The sequence below is a fragment of the Meles meles genome, chromosome 12 (assembly GCF_922984935.1).
Source record: "Meles meles chromosome 12, mMelMel3.1 paternal haplotype, whole genome shotgun sequence".
NCBI classification, from domain to species: Eukaryota; Metazoa; Chordata; class Mammalia; order Carnivora; family Mustelidae; genus Meles; species Meles meles.
The window spans coordinates 48,157,271-48,175,193 of NC_060077.1; the positions used below are offsets into that span (position 1 = coordinate 48,157,271).

Genomic DNA, 17,923 nt, shown 5'->3' on the forward strand with positions numbered 1-17,923 from the left:
TTGTATTACAGTATAAACTTCCTATCCCCCAGAGATTAGTAACACCCTCCCCCCCCCCCACACACACACCCCTATGCCTCAGCTTCTTACAAAGCTCTGAGGCAGCCAATTGGTCCTGCACTCTCCTTCCAACCACACGTCATTTACGGAAGCTGAAGTGGCCAGAGAGATAAAAAGATCTTAAGGGCAGTCTTGAAACAAGAGAGAAGCATGGGCAGCCCTCGGCGAGGCAGGTAAGTCAGGGAATGAGAGCTGCTCTGCGGCACTGCTGGGGCTTGCCCGGAGTCACTCAGGACACCCCTCTCAGGAGCAGCGGGGAGCCCCCAGGGCCGCGGCCATGCAAGCACCTTCACCGTCTGACTTTGGGGCCTTGCGCAGCAGCCAAGTGGAGCCTCCAGAAAAAGCATTAGCAGCTTACTAATGAAGCTGTTTGGACCACCATGAAACCCCTAAACCGGATTTTTTTCCTTTAGTCACATGCTTCCTCCATTCACTTACTTTGGAACAAGAATGCTTACCTATGTAGCTGAGTAAGACAGGGAGGAATATCAAGCCATGGGTGGCTCCCAGTAAGACCATAGCCAGATACATCCTGAAGTAGAATATCTGGAAGATCTGAGACTTGGCAAACGCCAGCACCACAATCCCTCCAAATTTTGTTAGTGTGATTCCACTGAACACCTGAAAGAAGAGACAGCATTGGAAAGTGCTTAACAACCTGCTCTAATTCAACACGTCCTCACAGCGATTTCTTGATGGGCAAGGCCTAAAGCAATGGGTTGAACCCCAGCTTTTAGTTACTGACAAGCAGGACTATATTCTACCTAAAATTGATTTGCTGCTTTCAGACCTGGAAAAAAAAAAAAGGGTAAAAGCTGTGTATTCTGCATGGACAACAGACTGTCTTTTAACAGCTTTCCTTACATTTTTAGATGAAAACTATTAAGGACTTTTTAGAGTGGCAGAGAACTGGCTGAGAGGCGGAAGCAGGCTATGGGGTTGAACTCAGAAGATTCTCCTGGCTCTGAGGGCCTCAGCTCCCTGGGTGCCAACACATGTGCTCAAATCGAACCTCTCCGTTCTCTTCCTGCTTCACGGTCTATAAAGGATTCACCGAAGAGAACAGTTCTAAAGAACTTCAGGATTTAGCTATTCATGAAATGCCTGAAGACGTGTCACCCTTGGGAGTGGCTAAGTAACTCAAGTTCTCTTTTCCCTACTGACTTTTCTGGTCCCTGAGAAGTCAAAGAGCTGGGCACCCCGTGCAGAAATCTCTGGCCAGGCTACTTACGGAACTGCCCATGTGAGAGAGCGCCTCTTCAGCCCGTTCCACGCGGCTGCCCTTCGTGCTCACTGTGAACGCTCTCGTGATGTGGCTGCAGAACTCCACGGAAATGCCACAGCTCTGTAAGAGAGTCTCCCATTACGACTGCCCTCTTGTGGCTGAAAATCCTAGCAGCAGGCACTCCTCTCCCAGGATCTGGTATGCCGGGCAACGCAGGTGGCCCAGGAACCCTAAGCATCCCCTTTACCTTGTAACACTGAGCACCCCAGCAGTGCACGCCCACTGAAGGTACACCGGGCAACTCATGGGACCCTCGAGCACCCAGACTCCACTTCTCTAGAGCAGATCTGCCTGTTTTAGGGGGACTCATGGAACCCTCATAAGGTTACCCCTATCCTTCAAGAGTCAGCACCCCTCAGATTTGCTTTAGCTGGGCCTCCCTGCCGCTTCCCCGAAAACAGTGTTCATGTCGTAAGTACAGACACGCTGCTATTTTAGTAGTTTTTCAAATGCCCCTATCTTCAAGACTATCAGAAAGCACCTGGCAATTTGGTGAGAAGCAAAAGGTACTGGTGGCGAATTCCACTGGGAAAGAGCATTTTTTTTCTAGAAAGTGAACATCTTCTCATCGGGCTACATGTTTCTGCAGACCCTTCGGGATAGAAGTTCCAGGCAAAATACCCCCGTGACACCACGGAGTCGCACTTCCATTGTTCTATGTACTCATTAGCACTCATCCCACCTTTCCATGGTCTTTCACCCCAAGAAACAGTTCACGGAAGTGACACGGGAGGCAGGAACAAACTGAGCGGGCCAGGACTCACCATAACCAAATTGACCAAGGAAACTGCATTCAGACTGATGCCCCAGAGCCACATGACGCCAAACATGTTGACCAAGATCATGGCAATGGTGACACACATGATCCCTGCAGACCACAGTTCACAGCCCAGGAGAACCAAGGTCACCAAGAAGATGGCTCCCAGGGACACGCTGAGGTTAAAGATCGTGTCATCAATGATGGTCAGGTACTGTTCGTAGAAGACATAGAACACACTGGAGAAAAGAGCAGAAGGTTCTGTTATAGCTCGTGCTTGCTTCTGGAAGCTTTTTTTCATCCTGCCACTACTGCAGAACCAACTACTCTGAGTCATGCCTTGCATAAAAACTCCGTTTTTGTGAGACTCCTCTATGGTAATTCAAATGAACCTGACCACTGACACCCAAAAAAGGGCCTAGTAATGATCCAAAATGTGTAGTTTATATAAAATTTTTGTTCATAAGCTCAACCTCTTCACTTCATAGGCATTTACAGAGTATTTCAGGGTACGTTGAAAACACAAGTCCTGATCTATCCTGAGAATTACCTCGGACCAAATGGGATCTGTGCGGGGCCTAAGGAGAAAAATGCCTTTTTGGCAAAGTTAGTCAGCTCTTCTCAGGAATTAGGACATCCATTCTGAGAACTTCTTCCCCAGAAAAACAGGCTGTCCTCCTGTCAAGAATGGGTCAGAACCCCTCTGAGCAAGATCAAAGGGGTGGGGAAAAACCACCTGTTTCTTCTTTTTAGTAGTTTCCAAATTCGGTATCTCCTGAAATACTTTATAGGAGAAAAACCCCAACAAACAAAAATGAAAAACCTCCATAAAGACACCATGTCCCAGGTAACTGGAAGTCAGGGGTGGTGAGCAGCTACCGGCCAGGAACGTCTGCTCTGCCCTCTCAGTGAAGCCTGGTCCCTGGGTACCGTGCCCTCCCACCCGGGGTGCTGCTTTGAAGTGTGTCTTTCTTCAGATGGTGAGCTCTAGCTCACAGATCAGATTTTGTGTGTGCAGCACTCAGACCTTGGTGGGTGCTGCAGACCCTGGCCTTCCTTGCCCAGATGCTACTTCCCCTGATAAGCTTTGCTTCTGCTCATGATGGAGAAGGTGTCAGAACGAAAGCCAAGGATCAGCTTCCCATCAGGCAAGCCCTCGGGCTGTGGGCCCTGACCCAAGACCTCATTTATAAAATTCAACCTACCTGTACGGGAACACGCGGTAATCACTTCCTTCGAGGCCCATGGTTTTGGTGATGTTGCCGGCGATGAGGATGGCTTTTCTCATGGCATCAGTAAAGTCAGCAGAGGTCTGAAGCACAGTGTGGTAGGTCATGAAGTAAGTGGCTCCGACGGCCGTGTCATTGCCGAGGATGTTAACGGCTGAACTGTAAGCAGCATGTCCCCTGCGAAAAGACTCAGCGGTGTCAGGGAGGCCACAGAAAGTCCCTGCAGACCCCGAGCATGCAAAGCGAACTGGAATCACCCGACCCTGGGCTCAGAGGTCAGACCAGCTCTAGATTTCAGGGACAGGGAAGGAAGGCCCCGTGCAAGGGAATGGTGAAGGTTTTAGCTTATTCTCTCGCTTTTGGTTGTTTTGGTGCAGAGATGCTCTTGTTTCGGTATCTGTGTTCTCCGTTGTTTGCTCGGCAGTGTTGTGTGACGGGGCGGGAAAGGACAAGGGCCCTGGAGCCCGTGCCCATGAGGCGGGTCTCGGTCCCTCCCCGTATTAGCCATGGAACCCTGGGTGACAGGACTGAATCTGGGCTGCGGTGTCCTCTGCCACCTCCTCACAGGCTGTGTGGTAAGGGCGGCGACGTGGGTGAGGTGCCTGGCGCACGACAGCATGTAGGAGGCTCCCCGTAAGTGGTGGCTGTTGCTTTCCTAAAGGCTGGATGTACTCGGATTTGTTTTATGTAGGCCAAAGCGTTCAGTGGGCAAGCAGACCACGCTGCAAGATTCGCTTTTATCTTTAGGCACAATCTCTCCTCAGTACCAAGTACAGGTCTCCAAGCACAGCCACGAAATACATGACTGACTGATGTGAGTTTGGTCGAATTACGTATTAGGAAAAACAGGGAAGTCCAGGGTTTGCCTAACATACATGTGGACACTCTTCTTGCTCCTACAAAAGGTTCTGAGTCATCCCACCCCCGATTCCTGGCCTTCTTCCCTATTTCTGGGCCCAGATGCCCTGCCTTCACGGCTAACCAGCTGCCCAGCTAGATGGGGTTGTGCGACGGCCCTGAACCTCAGAGCCAGACAGGCTGGAAAGATCGGCCGGGCTGCAAGAATCTGAGTCTCGGTCCAGGATGATGTGACCGAGCAGAGAAGCTGTCCCTGACCCCGGACGGATGTGAACACATTCTGAAATGCCACACGTCCCTGCTCCCCTCCTGTCCTGCTAGTCACCGGCACAGCACTCGGCAGCCGTTCACACAGCCAGGAGGGCCAGGACGCGGGGCCAAGACGGAGAGACAGACGCTCGAGCCAGGGTGAGATCAGCTGGAGAGGCTGAGAAGCTCTCCTTACGGTGTGTGAGGTTTTTCTGCTCTCACAGAAGACCGGTGATGGAGGGGGGTGGGGAAGGGAAGAAAGGGACCCTCCCCACACAGCTGCCCCCACCCCAGCCCTCGACTAGCTGTCCCACACAAAATAACCGGAAGTGGGCAGGTCTCTGAGTGGCTCCGCAGCACTTACCCTTTGCCGCACTTGGGGTTCGGGTTATCAGAAAGGAACATGGGCAGGAATCTCATGAAGTCTTCCCCTTGAGGCCTCTGTTTGCCCTCCGGGGTTAGAGGTCTGCAGCGGCCACAGGCAGGGTCAACCACTAGCACAGGCACAGAGGGGCCGAGATGAGAAGAACAAGGTTCCAGATGTTATTCTAAAACATTTAAGGATCTAAGGGGAATTTTCCTTGATCTTTTTCCTGACCCCGAAGCTCCAGAGCTTCCAACACATGGGATTTTCATGGTCTAATCCATCTGACATTCCATCTTCATCTGAGGCAGGCTGTACAAACTTTCTTCCCTGAAATAGGTTGCCTGCTTGGAGGATGACCCTGGTTGGCATTATCAGAGTCCAGGGCTTCCATGTTTTTACCAAGAAAACTCGAGAACAACCTCAACACTCCTCACAAAACTGCAGGGCAATGGTGATAACAACAGGAAGCACCTCCGTGAGATGCAGTCAGATCCCAACCAAGAGACGCCATTAGTGGTGTCGGAGAAGAGAACCCGGAACACTCTGAAAACCAGTCTCCTGACCAGGGCTCTGTTTGGCCTGCAGACCTGTGGTGGGGGTCGGAGGAAGGCCGAACAACACGACACCTTTCAGAGAACATGGCTGAGGAGAGGGGTGGCAACCAAGGGAACGTGACTGGCGCCGGTATAAACTAAGGTGAAATGCAAAGGAGTTATAAATTATAATGACACAAGTCTTCAGAGAAAAGAGAAAAATCTGGAAAAGGAGATGAAAGTACCTGAGGCGTTGCAGAAGCGATCCGTGCCATTGTAGACTCTACAGCAAGAAGACTGAGGCTTGACCCAATCAAAATAATCATCGATCCAGGACGAGGGTGCAAAGCCTATTCGGGTACTGGTGAGAAGGAGGGAGAAGTTACTGACTTGCTCCGCAGGGGGGAGGTCTGCAGATTCAGTCCTTTTTCTCAAAACCTAACTTCGCTTTCTAGATGTTACATTGTAGCCCAAAGTACAGACTTCATCACCACTTAATGGAAAACCCTTTCAGATAGGAGCTGCTCAATTAGTCCTTTTAAAGCTTGTGCTGAGGTAAAGCTAGAGTTAGCATGATTCTGAGCAACACATTTTCTAAGCAAATCTATCCTGAGTGAACCGTTTCAGGCCCAGGTGGCCGGGGGCCCCTTCCGGCTGCTTCCGTGGCAGGAACAGAACGCCGGGCGGTACTGACTAGTTGTCCAGCTGAGCCGCAGTGAAGATCTGCTGCACCAGGGAGTCGTTATTGCAGCCCATGCCCCCGCACACCATGTTCTGCCCTTTCAGGGAGCTGTAGTCGTGCCCTTCCTCCAGGACGAAGTACACAGGTGGGCCCGCATGCAGGTATCTGAGCGACCTGAAGTAATCCAGCACGTAGGAGTCCTGAACAAGCGATCAGAGAACAGGACACAGTGGGAATGTGCTGACGAGCCCAAGTGAGGGGACGGCTAAGGATGGAGACAGCACTGGGATGCTGCTGGTCAAGATGGCCCCAGCCCGGATGCGGACCACCCCGCACCAACCCGAGCCAGTTCCCTGCTCCTCACCCTCCCTGTGCCCGAGGTGCTTCTCTGGCGGGCCCACAGTCAGGAGGGCACCTTACAAGGTGAGAGGCTCACTGCACTAGTTCTCTGTACCCCCCTCACCCCGAGAGTTCCACGTGCTAAGATGGGCCCACTGCCGGGCTCTGTGGCGGTTCTTGTAATCTGGGGAACCGGCCGCCACATGCATTTAGAAGCAAGCATTCGCCCGGAACAGCTGCATGCAAGTTTTGGAATATGTATTCGTACCTTTGGCTAAACAAGATAAAAGAGAAAGCAGCTTACATCAGGCATGGAGAGAGACTGATCCAATCCAATTTCCACTTTGTTCAGCACCGCGATACTGAAGGACAGGACACCCACAAATACCGCTATCTGGAATGAAAAGTGAGCTGAAGATAGGGACTGCTTTGGGTATGGCAGCTTAAGAACATAAATAAGATCTTCCGCATGTAAAAAATGGGACTGTCCCCAACCGAAAAGTTTACATGCCACGTTAACGTAGAGAGCAGGGGTACTGGCTGAGGTCAGCATCCAATCAAACTACCTGGGTTTAAATCCTGGCTCCAGGATTTGAGTGACCCGGGGAAGTCATTTAACCTCTCTCAGCTTCTACTTCCTCATCAGTAACACAGGAAAAACAAAAGATGTATAACATAAGACAGTTCTGTGGGTTAGGTGAGAAAACCTGGGGACAATCCAGATTGTACCCAATATTCAGTGTTCGTTAAATGTTAAGCGTTACCATTACTGGACACAAACTCGTTCTTTTATTAGAGCAGTGATAGGTCATCGCTGCTGGCTATCTCTAGTAGATCACCTACAGAAAGCTCTCACACTCTTGCTGGGCACTCGGGACGGTGGGTGGTGTGGGTGGGGGGGGAGGCTTGTGGCACTGTAATGGGCCAGCGTGAGGACAGAGTTGTGACAGGACAGTTCTGTGTATCAACCGCGGCGGTGGTCACTGCCAACCCGCATGTGATGAGGGGACTCAGAACTTGACACACACACGTGCCCATGTCAAATTCCTGGTTTTGATGCTGAACTATAGTTGTGTAAGGCCACAGGGAGAAGCTGGGTTGATGGGTACCTGGGTCATCTCTGTACTATCTTCTTGACTTTCTATGAATCTATAATTACTTCAAAATAAAAACTTGCTTATACTGACTGCTAAAAGCTAGCTAGAAAAATATTTTATGTACTTGTACATATTTGCTTTTGCATTTTGTATATATACTTAACTGTCAGAATCTCCTTCCCACGCTGGTTTCTTTCTTTTTTAAAGATTTTATTTATTTACTTTAGAAAGAAGCCTGTGTGCAAGCATGGGGGAGGAGCAGAGAGGGACAAGCAGAATCCGCTCTGAGCACAGAGCCCAACACAGGGCTCGATCCCATGACCCTGAGATCATGACCTGAGCTGAAATCAAGAGTTGGACGTTTAACCAGCTGAGCCACGCAGGTGCTTCACCCAAGCTCCTTTCTTAGAAGGCATGTGATAAAACTGTTTTTGGAGAAAAATGAGGAAAACCACAGACAAACTCATACCACAATAGGTCGCATCCAATCCTTAAGCAGAAGTGGAGAATAGGAGTTTTTGAAGAACTGAAACAAGCAGCTTTCCGAGGCCTGGACGCTAGTTCCATCTTCAGAGCCTCTGACACAGCAAAGGACATCCAGACGATGTTTCTGAGAGGACAAAGAGGGACAAAGGTCACACCCTCCTGCTGCTTCACTTGGATTCTTGGCTGTAAACAGACTGCCATCCTGACAACAACTTACCTCTTGACGCTTGATGTCTAACCCCAAGAGACTCACAAAACACGTAATCTGAAGAAGGAAGTCAATGAGGACGGCCATGCCGGCAAACAGGGAGAAAGTGTGAACGGCCGGCATCTTTGACAGCGCTCCTGCAGGGAGAGAGAAGCTGCCCCGTCACGTCCACCTACAGCAGGGGACTCTGTGCGGGTCTCATACTCATGTATACACAGGAACACAAGGATCTAGAACAGACGGAAGCCACGAGAAGACCCACGCTTCCCACAACTCCCTAGAGGAATGCCACAGAAAGGTTTTCTCTCTGCTATCAGATCAACAGTATCAGTCTCCCACTTCTGTCTCAGTCAGATGAGGGCGCTCCCAGTCAGAAGTACTGGGTTTAACTAGCAGCCCATAGGCCAGATTATGTCCTGTATGGTCCACATTAGATCAATTCATTTTAGGATGAAAACACATTTCTTTTTAAAAAAGAGTAGCCAATATTTAACAATGAGACCCAACACAAAAATCTAGATTCACAGCTTCACTTAAAAAAAGAAACTGGACCTAGCAGCACTGGGCCAGCAACACGTGACCGCCCTTTCTAGACCTGTGCCTTCTGCTCCTACAGTCCCCCCCGAGTCATTCCAATCTTGAGGCACAGTGTCAGCTGCTATTATCATCACATTTTCTGATGAGAAAACAAGAGAAAGTAACTTTCTCTGCACCTGTATCCATCAAAAGGAAGTGTAAGGACCACAGGCTTGAAAGCACACTGCTCTATGGAAATGAAGACGGCGTCCTGGGTCCGTTCTGAGAGACCACCACCTTCATGAGCCTACAGCAGCCCCGAGTGAACAGCCCATGGAGGCATTTCCATCTGTGGCCCACGGATCGCATTTCTAATCCAGCTTCCTGCTCTGAAGACGCACTCGGTTGTCTCATCCCACACAGCAGACAAGGGGGCAGACAGCCCTGTGAGTAAGGCTGCGTGGTGATTTCTCCACAGGAAAAAAAGTACGGAAAGCGCTGGTTTTTGTTCCAGCTCATTCTGGCTCCCTGTAGTGAGGGGAGGTCCAAGGACCTCTGCTCATTAACGAGGCTGCTTCCCCGATGGTCTGTGTGGACAAAGAGGACTGTCTATGTCTGCGGATTTTGCTCAGAGTGTGGTGTTGGCCAGGCTCCTGTGGGACACAGGAATGTCATTTTCAAAGATCCACATTTGCCACAGGTGCCAAAAAGGGGAAGCAGCAGAGAAGTTCAAGGTTATCTGTCAGTCTGGACCGCAACATCAACACTATCACGAAACAACATGAGAAAGTGGAGGGGCGCTGAGCGGCTCAGCTAGTTAAGCAGCTGACTCTTGATTTCTGCTCAGGTCATGATCTCAGGGTCATGAGATTGGGTGCTGCCTCGGGCTCTGCACTGGGTGTGGAGCCAGAAGATTCTCTCTCTCCCTCTGCCCCTCCCCCCAACCCCCCAAAAGAAAAGAGGACATTTCCAAAATGATATCCAAGATACTGCCACTCTGATACTTTCTGATTACAGAATAAGCTTAAACAAGGAAGCAACACGATGGGACATAGATACCCAGATCCTTCTACCTCCAGGCTCAGAAAACAGCGGGACTGGTAGAATTCGAAGAGTAATTACCTAAGAAAAACGCTACAGCCTCTGAAAAGGAGGACAGGAACATACTAGGAGCCACTTCTCCTAGGACCCTGCCGAGCTGCTGATCCAGAGTTTCTCCTTGAAGACGCTCATCGCGCTTAAAAAAAAACAGAAAACAATACACAGGCCATTAACATCTCTAAATCACAGTGCCATCTCTTTGCTTCTTTGTTGCTTTGTGTTAACTCAACAGTAAAGACAAATGATTAGGAGCTTCTACTTATTGTAGATAAACTTTGATGGGGGGGCCTGCAACTTGTCCTGACAATCCATCCAGGGTATCACTAATCCTCTGGGCTAGGTAACAGGTGGAAAGCTCAAGGGAAGACGGGATCATCTTATCAGGAAAACACACGGAATGCAGCCTGCAGGTGGCTGGACCATTAAGGGACACTCTTATGTGCCACTGAGTCCCCAAGTAAGGCGACCAGGAAAGAAAAATAGGACTGAGACCATTTTCTACATCAGCAGGTCCTATGCTGCCCTGTCTTCAGTGGCATCTCTGACAAGTCTCTGATTCTTCTACACTCCTGGAGACTCATTTTAATAACAGTTGTATCCAAGGGGCGCCTGGGTAGCTCAGTGGGTTAAAGCCTCTGCCTTCAGCTCGGGTCATGATCTCAGGGTCCTGGGATCGAGCCCCATATTGGGATCTCTGCTCGGCGGCGAGCCTGCTTCCTCCTCTCTCCCTCTCTGCCTGTGTCTCTGCCTACTTGTGATCTGTCAAATAAATAAATAAAATCTTTTAAAAAAAAAATAACAGTTGTATCTAAAATGTTTTTCTCAAGCATGCAAGCCCTTCTTGCACACATATTTAAAACTGAATTCTTAGGGCGCCTGGGTGGCTCAGTTAGTTAAATGTCTGATTCCTGGTTTCAGCTCAGGTCATGATCTCAGGGTCCTGGGATAGAGCCCTGGGTCTGTCCCTCTCCCTTGCTCCTCTCCTACAATCTTGCTCTCAAATTAAGAAAAAAAAACGTTTAAAATTCAAGTCTCACTTTATATCTATTCCTCTAACCAAGGAGAAGGCTGAGCAAGTTATGGACACCAATCAGCAACACAGAGAACAGGAAACACAGCTACCCTGCTTCCACTCTCGCAAGTACTTGGCATTAACGGAGCTCACTACTTGGCCGGACGGCAAGCTCTGTGAGGCTATGAAAACATACCTGGTAGGTCTGGACCAGGATGAAGATGTTGTCCACCCCGACAGCCAGCACCAGGAATGGGATGACTTCGATCACAATGAGGGTGAGGGGGATCCCAACATAGCTGAAGATGCCCAGTGAGCACGCCACTGAGCTCAACACGATGAGGATTCCAGCGATGCCAAGGGAGATTTTAGAATCCACCTGAACCATGCAACAAAGATAAAGAGTCAGACTATCGTTTGTCCTATGACTAAAAGGACCTCATTTTACCACTTTCTTGGAGTTAAAGGTGCTCTCCGAGAGAAAAATAAGAAAAGATAAAAGATAAGAAAAATGTTCTAGATCTTCCCTTAGCAGCATGCTTCAATTCTTAGGTGATGGTGTAGTCCAATTAGGAAAAACTGGATTACGAGAAATAAATCGTAAGTTTTAAAATAAACCAAAAATTTGGAACTGAAGAAAACATATGCAGGAAACAGAAAATACTACATACAATGAAAACGGGAATGTAAACCAATTTTGAACATAATGACTTAGGATTAACTAAGTAGAAACAGGGGGCGCCTGGGTCACTCAGCTGGTTAAGCATCTGACTCTTGATTTTGGCTCAGGTCATGGTCTCAGGGTCATGAGATTCAGTGTCAGGCTCTGGCTGGGCGCGTAGCCTGCTTAGGACTTTCTCTTTCTCTTTCTCTCTCCCTCTGCCTACCTCACCCCCTCCAAAAAGTAGAGGCAAAAATACAACATGATGCTATGCAACGTCATTTTTCTCCAACACACACACACCACTTACTAGAAACCTGCTCCAGCTTTTGATGTGGCCCAAGGCTATGGAAATGTACAGAAACATGACGGCATAGCTGATCAGGACAGTGAAGACGTCACCGTTACTCTCACGATTCAGTTCATCCTCGATACTTCGCTCAGTCGTGAAAGAAATGGTCAGATTTGGATTCTCGTAGCTTTTCACAAAATTAATAAACCTAAAGGAGTGAACACATTTTATGTTTTCAGTTAAAATTTAGTGAGAGCTAAGGGAGAAACTTCTTCCCAACCTCTAGGACACAAAAGCCATGCTTACTCAACCCGTACCTTACATGAGGATTCTTGACACTCGAGACCAGAAGGGCAACACCCCCAGATTACAAAGTTCCAGACATGCTCATGTTTCTATCACTTGGAAAAAGTTTAGACAAGTTTAAAAGTTGGCTCACAGTGCTGGCTTCAGCAGCACATATACTAAAATCGGAATGATACGGAGATTAGAATGGCTCCTGCGTTAAGAGGATATGCAAATTCATGAAGCATTCCATTTAAAAAAGCCTGCCTCATGGTCTCATCATTTTTTTACTAAAAAGGATCTCTAACTGAAGCATATCATAACAAAGATATATGCTCATGGAACAAACTTAAAAGTTGATCTACAAATGCAATGCAATCCCTATCAGAATCTCAGCTGACTGGGCGCCTGGGTGGCTCAGTGGGTTAAGCCGCTGCCTTCGGCTCAGGTCATGATCTCCGAGTCCTGGGATCGAGTCCCGCATCGGGCTCTCTGCTCAGCAGGAAGCCTGCTTCCCCCTCTCTCTCTGCCTGCCTCTCTGTCTACTTGTGATCTCTCTGTCAAATAAATAAAATCTTTAAAAAAAAAAGAATCTCAGCTGACCTCTTCCTTCATAGAAAGATATGCTGATTCTAAAATTCACATTTGCAATCAAAAGGGGCCCAGAAGAGGCAAACCCTTCTTTCTCAAGAAGAACAAAGGAGGAGGATACACACTTCAATTTCATACTTTCTACAAAATGATCGTAATCAAGAGAGTGTGGTACCAGCATAAGGATGGGCAAAATCAAAGAACACAACTAAGAGTCTCGAAAGAAACCATGTATCTGTGGTCACCTAATTTTCGACAAGGTGGGAAGACTGTCCAATGAAAGAGTGAGTCCCCTTCTCAACAAATGGCCTGGGGCCATCTGGATAGCACATGACATGAAAATAACGAATTTAAGTGGATCAAAGACCTAAACTTGAGAGCGGGAACTCTAAAACCCTCCAAACATGACACAGTCATAAATCGCCACGTCCTTGGATCAGGCCAGTTTCACAGACAGGACACCAAAAGTTTGAGCAACTAAAGAAAAAACTAAAAAACTGGACTTTAAAACTACAGACTTGTGCTTCGGCGGGCAGCAGCAAGAAAAACAAAGCAAATGTAACAAAGAAACTGGGAGCGGATACCTGGGAATCACGTAGCTGACAGCAGACGTGTAGCACACGTAAGAATTCTTATAATAGTGAAAATACAAATAATCCAGTTCAAAATGGGCGAAGGACAAGAAGAGTTATATGGATGGCCAGCATGCCCAAGGAAAGATGCTGGAGATCAGCAGCCATCAGGGAAATGCAAATCAAAACCATAATGAGACACACCTCCCATGCACTAGGATGGCCAGAGCCAAAAGGTCACATAACAAGCGTTCACGAGGCTATGGAGAACTAAGATTCCCCCATACAGGCTGGTGGGAATGTAAGATGCTGCAGCCATCGTGGAAAACAATCTGGCGGTTCTTCAGGGAGTCACGTGTGACCCAGCAATCCTACTCCTAGGTAGATATAGCCAAGAGAAATGAAAACATATTTAAATTCACACAAAAACTTGTATGTGAATGTCTACAGAAGCATTATTCGTAATGGCCAAAAGGCTGGAACCACTCAAAGGTGCACCAGCTGATGACTGGATAAAAATGTGGCACAGCCACAGGATGAAACATTATGCAGCCAGAAAAAGGAACGAGGCACTGATAGACGCCATAACTTGGATGAGCCTTGGAAACATGCAAAGTGAAAGAAGCCGGACACGAAAGCCCCCGTCCATGCTTTCATTCATGTCAACGGCCAGAATACGGTAACACACGGAGACAGAAAGCAGATGAGTGGTTGCGCAGGGCTGGGAGGTGGGAGGATGAGTATGGGGTGTAATAGCTAAAGGAGACAGGGTTTCTTTTTGAGATTAAAAAACAAAAAAGATCTCAAATTCACTGTGGTGACAGCTGCACAGCCGCAAATACTCTAGAAGCTACTGGATCACACACTTTAATTGGGTGAAATGTCCAGGATGGGATTTATATTCCAACAAAGCTGTCAAAACAAAAAGCACTGAAAGGTATAAAGCGTCAAAATGCCCCGTCCTCCTCGGCCCTCTGTCCTGCTCTCTAGGGTTTACACACAGTTAACCATTTCCCGGGTCCCATGCCTGAGACTTTTTCTAGGGATGGACAGCGTGACTCCCTAGCTGTGTCGACAGCAGCTTTTATGTCCTACATCTGGAGCCATCTGACCATCCATTCCCCTCTCTTTAGTCCCTGCAGGGTTTCCTACTGTGCGTGTCTCTTATTAATGTGCGTCCACCTTGCTCCTGGTGGCCTGCTGAGAGAGGTGGATGCACGGAACATTTCCGCACGTCCGGAGACTTGTGCGTCCCTGTGCAGGGCTATCTACTCACACCATGTTTGTGGATGAACTGCCTTACAGACTTTTTTCTTTGCATTATTAGTACCAAGTGAGGGGAAAAAAAATGATTTAGATCTGCTGTTGGTTAATTTAGCCGAACGAGGTTTTAGTGCCTTCTGTTAGCGCCCAGCTTCCCCCAGAACAAAGAACAACTCACTCTTTCTCCCAGGCCTGGGCCCTCTGGAGCTTCTCTGTATCACTGTAGTAATTATTGACAGGAAAGGTAATCACAAGAGCTGTAGCGTTATTGTAGTTTTGATCTAGAATGGAAAAAAAATGGGACATCCAGAAGATGAGAAGCATGCAGAAAATTAGACAAACACAAGGGAAAAATCACGAGACAGCAAGGTGACTGATTTTTCACGGGGCTGTAGACTGCTCTAAGAACAAAAACCAGTTTATGGACATCGTGTCTATGCGGCTCAGTTAATGAATAAAAAGGATGCTCTATCTGACGTAGGCAGTTTCATTCAGGATGAGTAAATTCTTTTTTTTAACTACAGAGCATGTGCATGGTAAAAATTTCAAGCAGAAAGAAGATCTGCGCAGTCTCTCCTTCCCCAGGCCTCGTTCTATGCTTAGTTCTCCTCCCCACCATCTGAAATATTTCCAGAGACACTCCATGCATGCTCAAGCAAACATATATATTCTTGCCCTTTCATTTGTTTTTTATAAATATATATACATATATATTAAAAGATTTTATTCATTTATTTGTGAGAGAGCGAGCGAGCACACGTGCACAAGCAGGGGGAGCAGCAGGCAGAGGGAGAAGCAGGCTCCCTGCTGAGCAAGGAGCCCAGTACAGAACTCGATTCTGAAATCATGACCTGAGCCAAAGGCAGATGCCCAACCGACTGAGCCACCCGGGCACCCCAACCTTTCCTTCTTATTGACACAAATGGCAACACACTGTTCTGCACATTACATTTTTTCATTCATTATCTTGGAGATGACTCCGTTTTAGGACATAAAGAGCTTCTTTCTTCTTTTTTTCTGCTGTATCATATTTTCTAGTATAATTCAACCAAGTTTCTAGTATAATTTAACCACCCCCAGTTGATGGACATTTCTGCAATTTTTAGAATTATAAACAAAAGTACTACAAAGAAAAGCCTGATAAATATTTTTCATGTGTAAAGTACATAGGTGGAAAATCAATTCTTACAAGTATAAGCACTGAATCATAAAGAATGTGCAATTGTAATTTTGATAAATTCGCCTAAACTGCCCTTCAAGGAGGCTATCCTCTTTTTCATTTCTTTATTTAACAAGACATCTACTGAGACCCTGCTTCATGCCAGGCATTATTTTAGGTACTCTGGATATGTATCAGTGAGCAGAAGAGAGGAAAATCCCTGCCTGCCTTGAGTTTACATTCTGGGAACCACTTACACTCCCCTAACAATGGGGTCCTACACAGGGTTTATCAGACTCTTAGGTTTCTGCCCCTGTGTTAGACAGAAAGACTGAAGTGAGGTATACTTCACTATCCAGGAGTGAGGTTGGGCATTTTCCCCATGTAATGAACAGCCCCGTGTATTTGTTCTTTTGCTAAATTTCATATAGCTTTGCCACTTTTCTCCTGGGTTGCTGACCTTTTCTTTTTTCCACAAGAGACCTTTATATTTAAGGATACACTGTCCATTATGTGTACTGCTTTTCTTCCCCCTCTGGTTTACTTGCCCTTTTTAATGTTTTTTAACTTTATGATGCTTGTTTTCCACATAGGAATTTAAAATTCTTACGTAGTCAAATTCATCAATGTTTTCTTTTGTGGCTTCTGTTTTGTATCTCATTTAGAAATGCCTTCCCCATTTTAAAGTTATTTAAAAAAAATTCCTCCCATACTTTCTTCTAGATCTTAAATAGCTTCATTTCTTATACATCTGTTTTTGACAAATCTGGAGTTTATGTGGCTGGAAGGAATAAGGCAGAAATCAAATTTAATTTTGATGGCTGTGGCTTGCCAGTGGGAGACACCATCTTTTCTCCCCCCATCAGAAGTGCCGCTTTATGAGGCAGAGTAAAATTTAAATATAGATAGGACTTCTCCCCTCCTATAGGGTGAGGAGAACAACATCTAATTGGCCTCTTCCTTGAATTGCAGAAAAACCTGTTGAGCTGCCTATAATCAGGCTTCGGATGCCAAAGGTGTCACCTGAATCATGACCCTGTTCTACCGGATACAGTCTGTTCCAGGTGCTATAGGAACTAACCAGCAAAGGGCAAACCCACTGTTCCTCCCTCTAGAGAAGTGTCTCAATTCCTAACCAACTGGTTTGGGAGGAAAACACAGAACAACTTTGTTTCTTTTCCCCTGTATCTCACATATTATCTCTCTCCCATTAAAGATATTCTTTTTTTTTTTTTTTTTTTTTTAAAGATTTTATTTGAGAGAGAGTAAGAGAGCACATGCAGGGTGAGTGGCAGGCAGAGGGAGAGGGAGAAGCAGGCTCCCCACTGAGCAGGGAGCAGGATGTGGGGCTCAATCCCAGGACCCTGATATCATGACCTGAGCCAAAGGCAGATGCTTAAACAATTGAGCCACCCAGGTGCCTCAAGAAACCCTTAGGGAGTCCATGGACATCAGGTTAAGAACATCAGATGTTCTTAACCTGATGTCCATGGACTCCCTAAGGGTTTCTTGAGCTCCTGGAAACTAAACAATGAATTGTGTGGAGGTGTACAATTGCAATATTCTGGGGGAAAGTCCTTGGCTTGTGACAGCTTCCCAAAGTGTGAGCTTAAGAAGGCGAACACCATCTACTTCTTTTACGCCCAGAAGAAACCCCAAAGCCAAAGCTCAATGCAAGCCTACACTTGGGATTTAAGAGATGGGGAACTAGAATGACTGCTCACTCCATGACATCTTTGTAGTTACCACTTGACTCTTAGCGACAGAACCAAGACTACTTTACCCAATAGGAAAAGTAGAAGCTTCTCTTACTTACCATCATAGCCTCCTAACACAAGCCACGGGAACACTGGCCCACCAAACGTACCCAGGCAAGGGTCATGGAGCAAACTGGTATCATTCAGAGAGGCAGGAGCCCTGCAAAGAAGTGTAGAAAACACCTCCCAGTTAGAACAGCCCCAAGACATCACAGAGACCTAAACATTTTTTTTTTTTCAAGATGTTCTTTATTTACCTGAGAGAGAGAATGAGAGAGAGAGGAAGAGCAAGCACAAGAAGGGGAGGTCAGAGAGGGAAGCAGATTCCCCGCCGAGCAAGGACAAGGAGCCTGACAAGGGACTCAATCCCAGGACTCCAGGATCACGACCTGAGCTGAAGGCAGTCGCCTAACCAACTGAGCCACCCAGGTGCCCGAGACCTAAACATTTACACAACAAACATTTGAAGACGCCGATGATATCTTAGGTACCATGTGGGCCCTGTGGTTCCTTAGGTAATGGGGTTCAGCACTTGCCTCTGGGAGCTCCGAATCAGCGAGTGAG

General features: G+C 47.3%; 1 protein-coding gene and 1 non-coding gene across 2 annotated transcripts in view; one reads left to right on the plus strand and one right to left on the minus strand.

The window, feature by feature from the left end:
• Positions 1 to 17,923, minus strand: part of NPC1 (NPC intracellular cholesterol transporter 1) — a 50,566-nt gene that overhangs the window by 856 nt on the left and 31,787 nt on the right. The window contains exons 12-26 of the mRNA XM_046024352.1: positions 17,419 to 17,519; positions 14,622 to 14,724; positions 11,751 to 11,940; positions 10,976 to 11,158; positions 9,789 to 9,903; positions 8,160 to 8,287; positions 7,926 to 8,066; positions 6,664 to 6,753; positions 6,033 to 6,220; positions 5,584 to 5,699; positions 4,803 to 4,932; positions 3,308 to 3,508; positions 2,110 to 2,341; positions 1,292 to 1,405; positions 519 to 681 (exon numbers count right to left, since the gene is read on the minus strand). Coding sequence (XP_045880308.1) covers positions 519 to 681; positions 1,292 to 1,405; positions 2,110 to 2,341; positions 3,308 to 3,508; positions 4,803 to 4,932; positions 5,584 to 5,699; positions 6,033 to 6,220; positions 6,664 to 6,753; positions 7,926 to 8,066; positions 8,160 to 8,287; positions 9,789 to 9,903; positions 10,976 to 11,158; positions 11,751 to 11,940; positions 14,622 to 14,724; positions 17,419 to 17,519 — 2,195 coding nt within the window. The remainder of the gene's footprint in view (positions 1 to 518; positions 682 to 1,291; positions 1,406 to 2,109; positions 2,342 to 3,307; positions 3,509 to 4,802; positions 4,933 to 5,583; positions 5,700 to 6,032; positions 6,221 to 6,663; positions 6,754 to 7,925; positions 8,067 to 8,159; positions 8,288 to 9,788; positions 9,904 to 10,975; positions 11,159 to 11,750; positions 11,941 to 14,621; positions 14,725 to 17,418; positions 17,520 to 17,923) is intronic.
• On the plus strand, positions 12,173 to 12,276 carry LOC123954778. Its single transcript, XR_006821148.1, has one exon. It is a non-coding gene; the product is annotated as a U6 spliceosomal RNA (small nuclear RNA).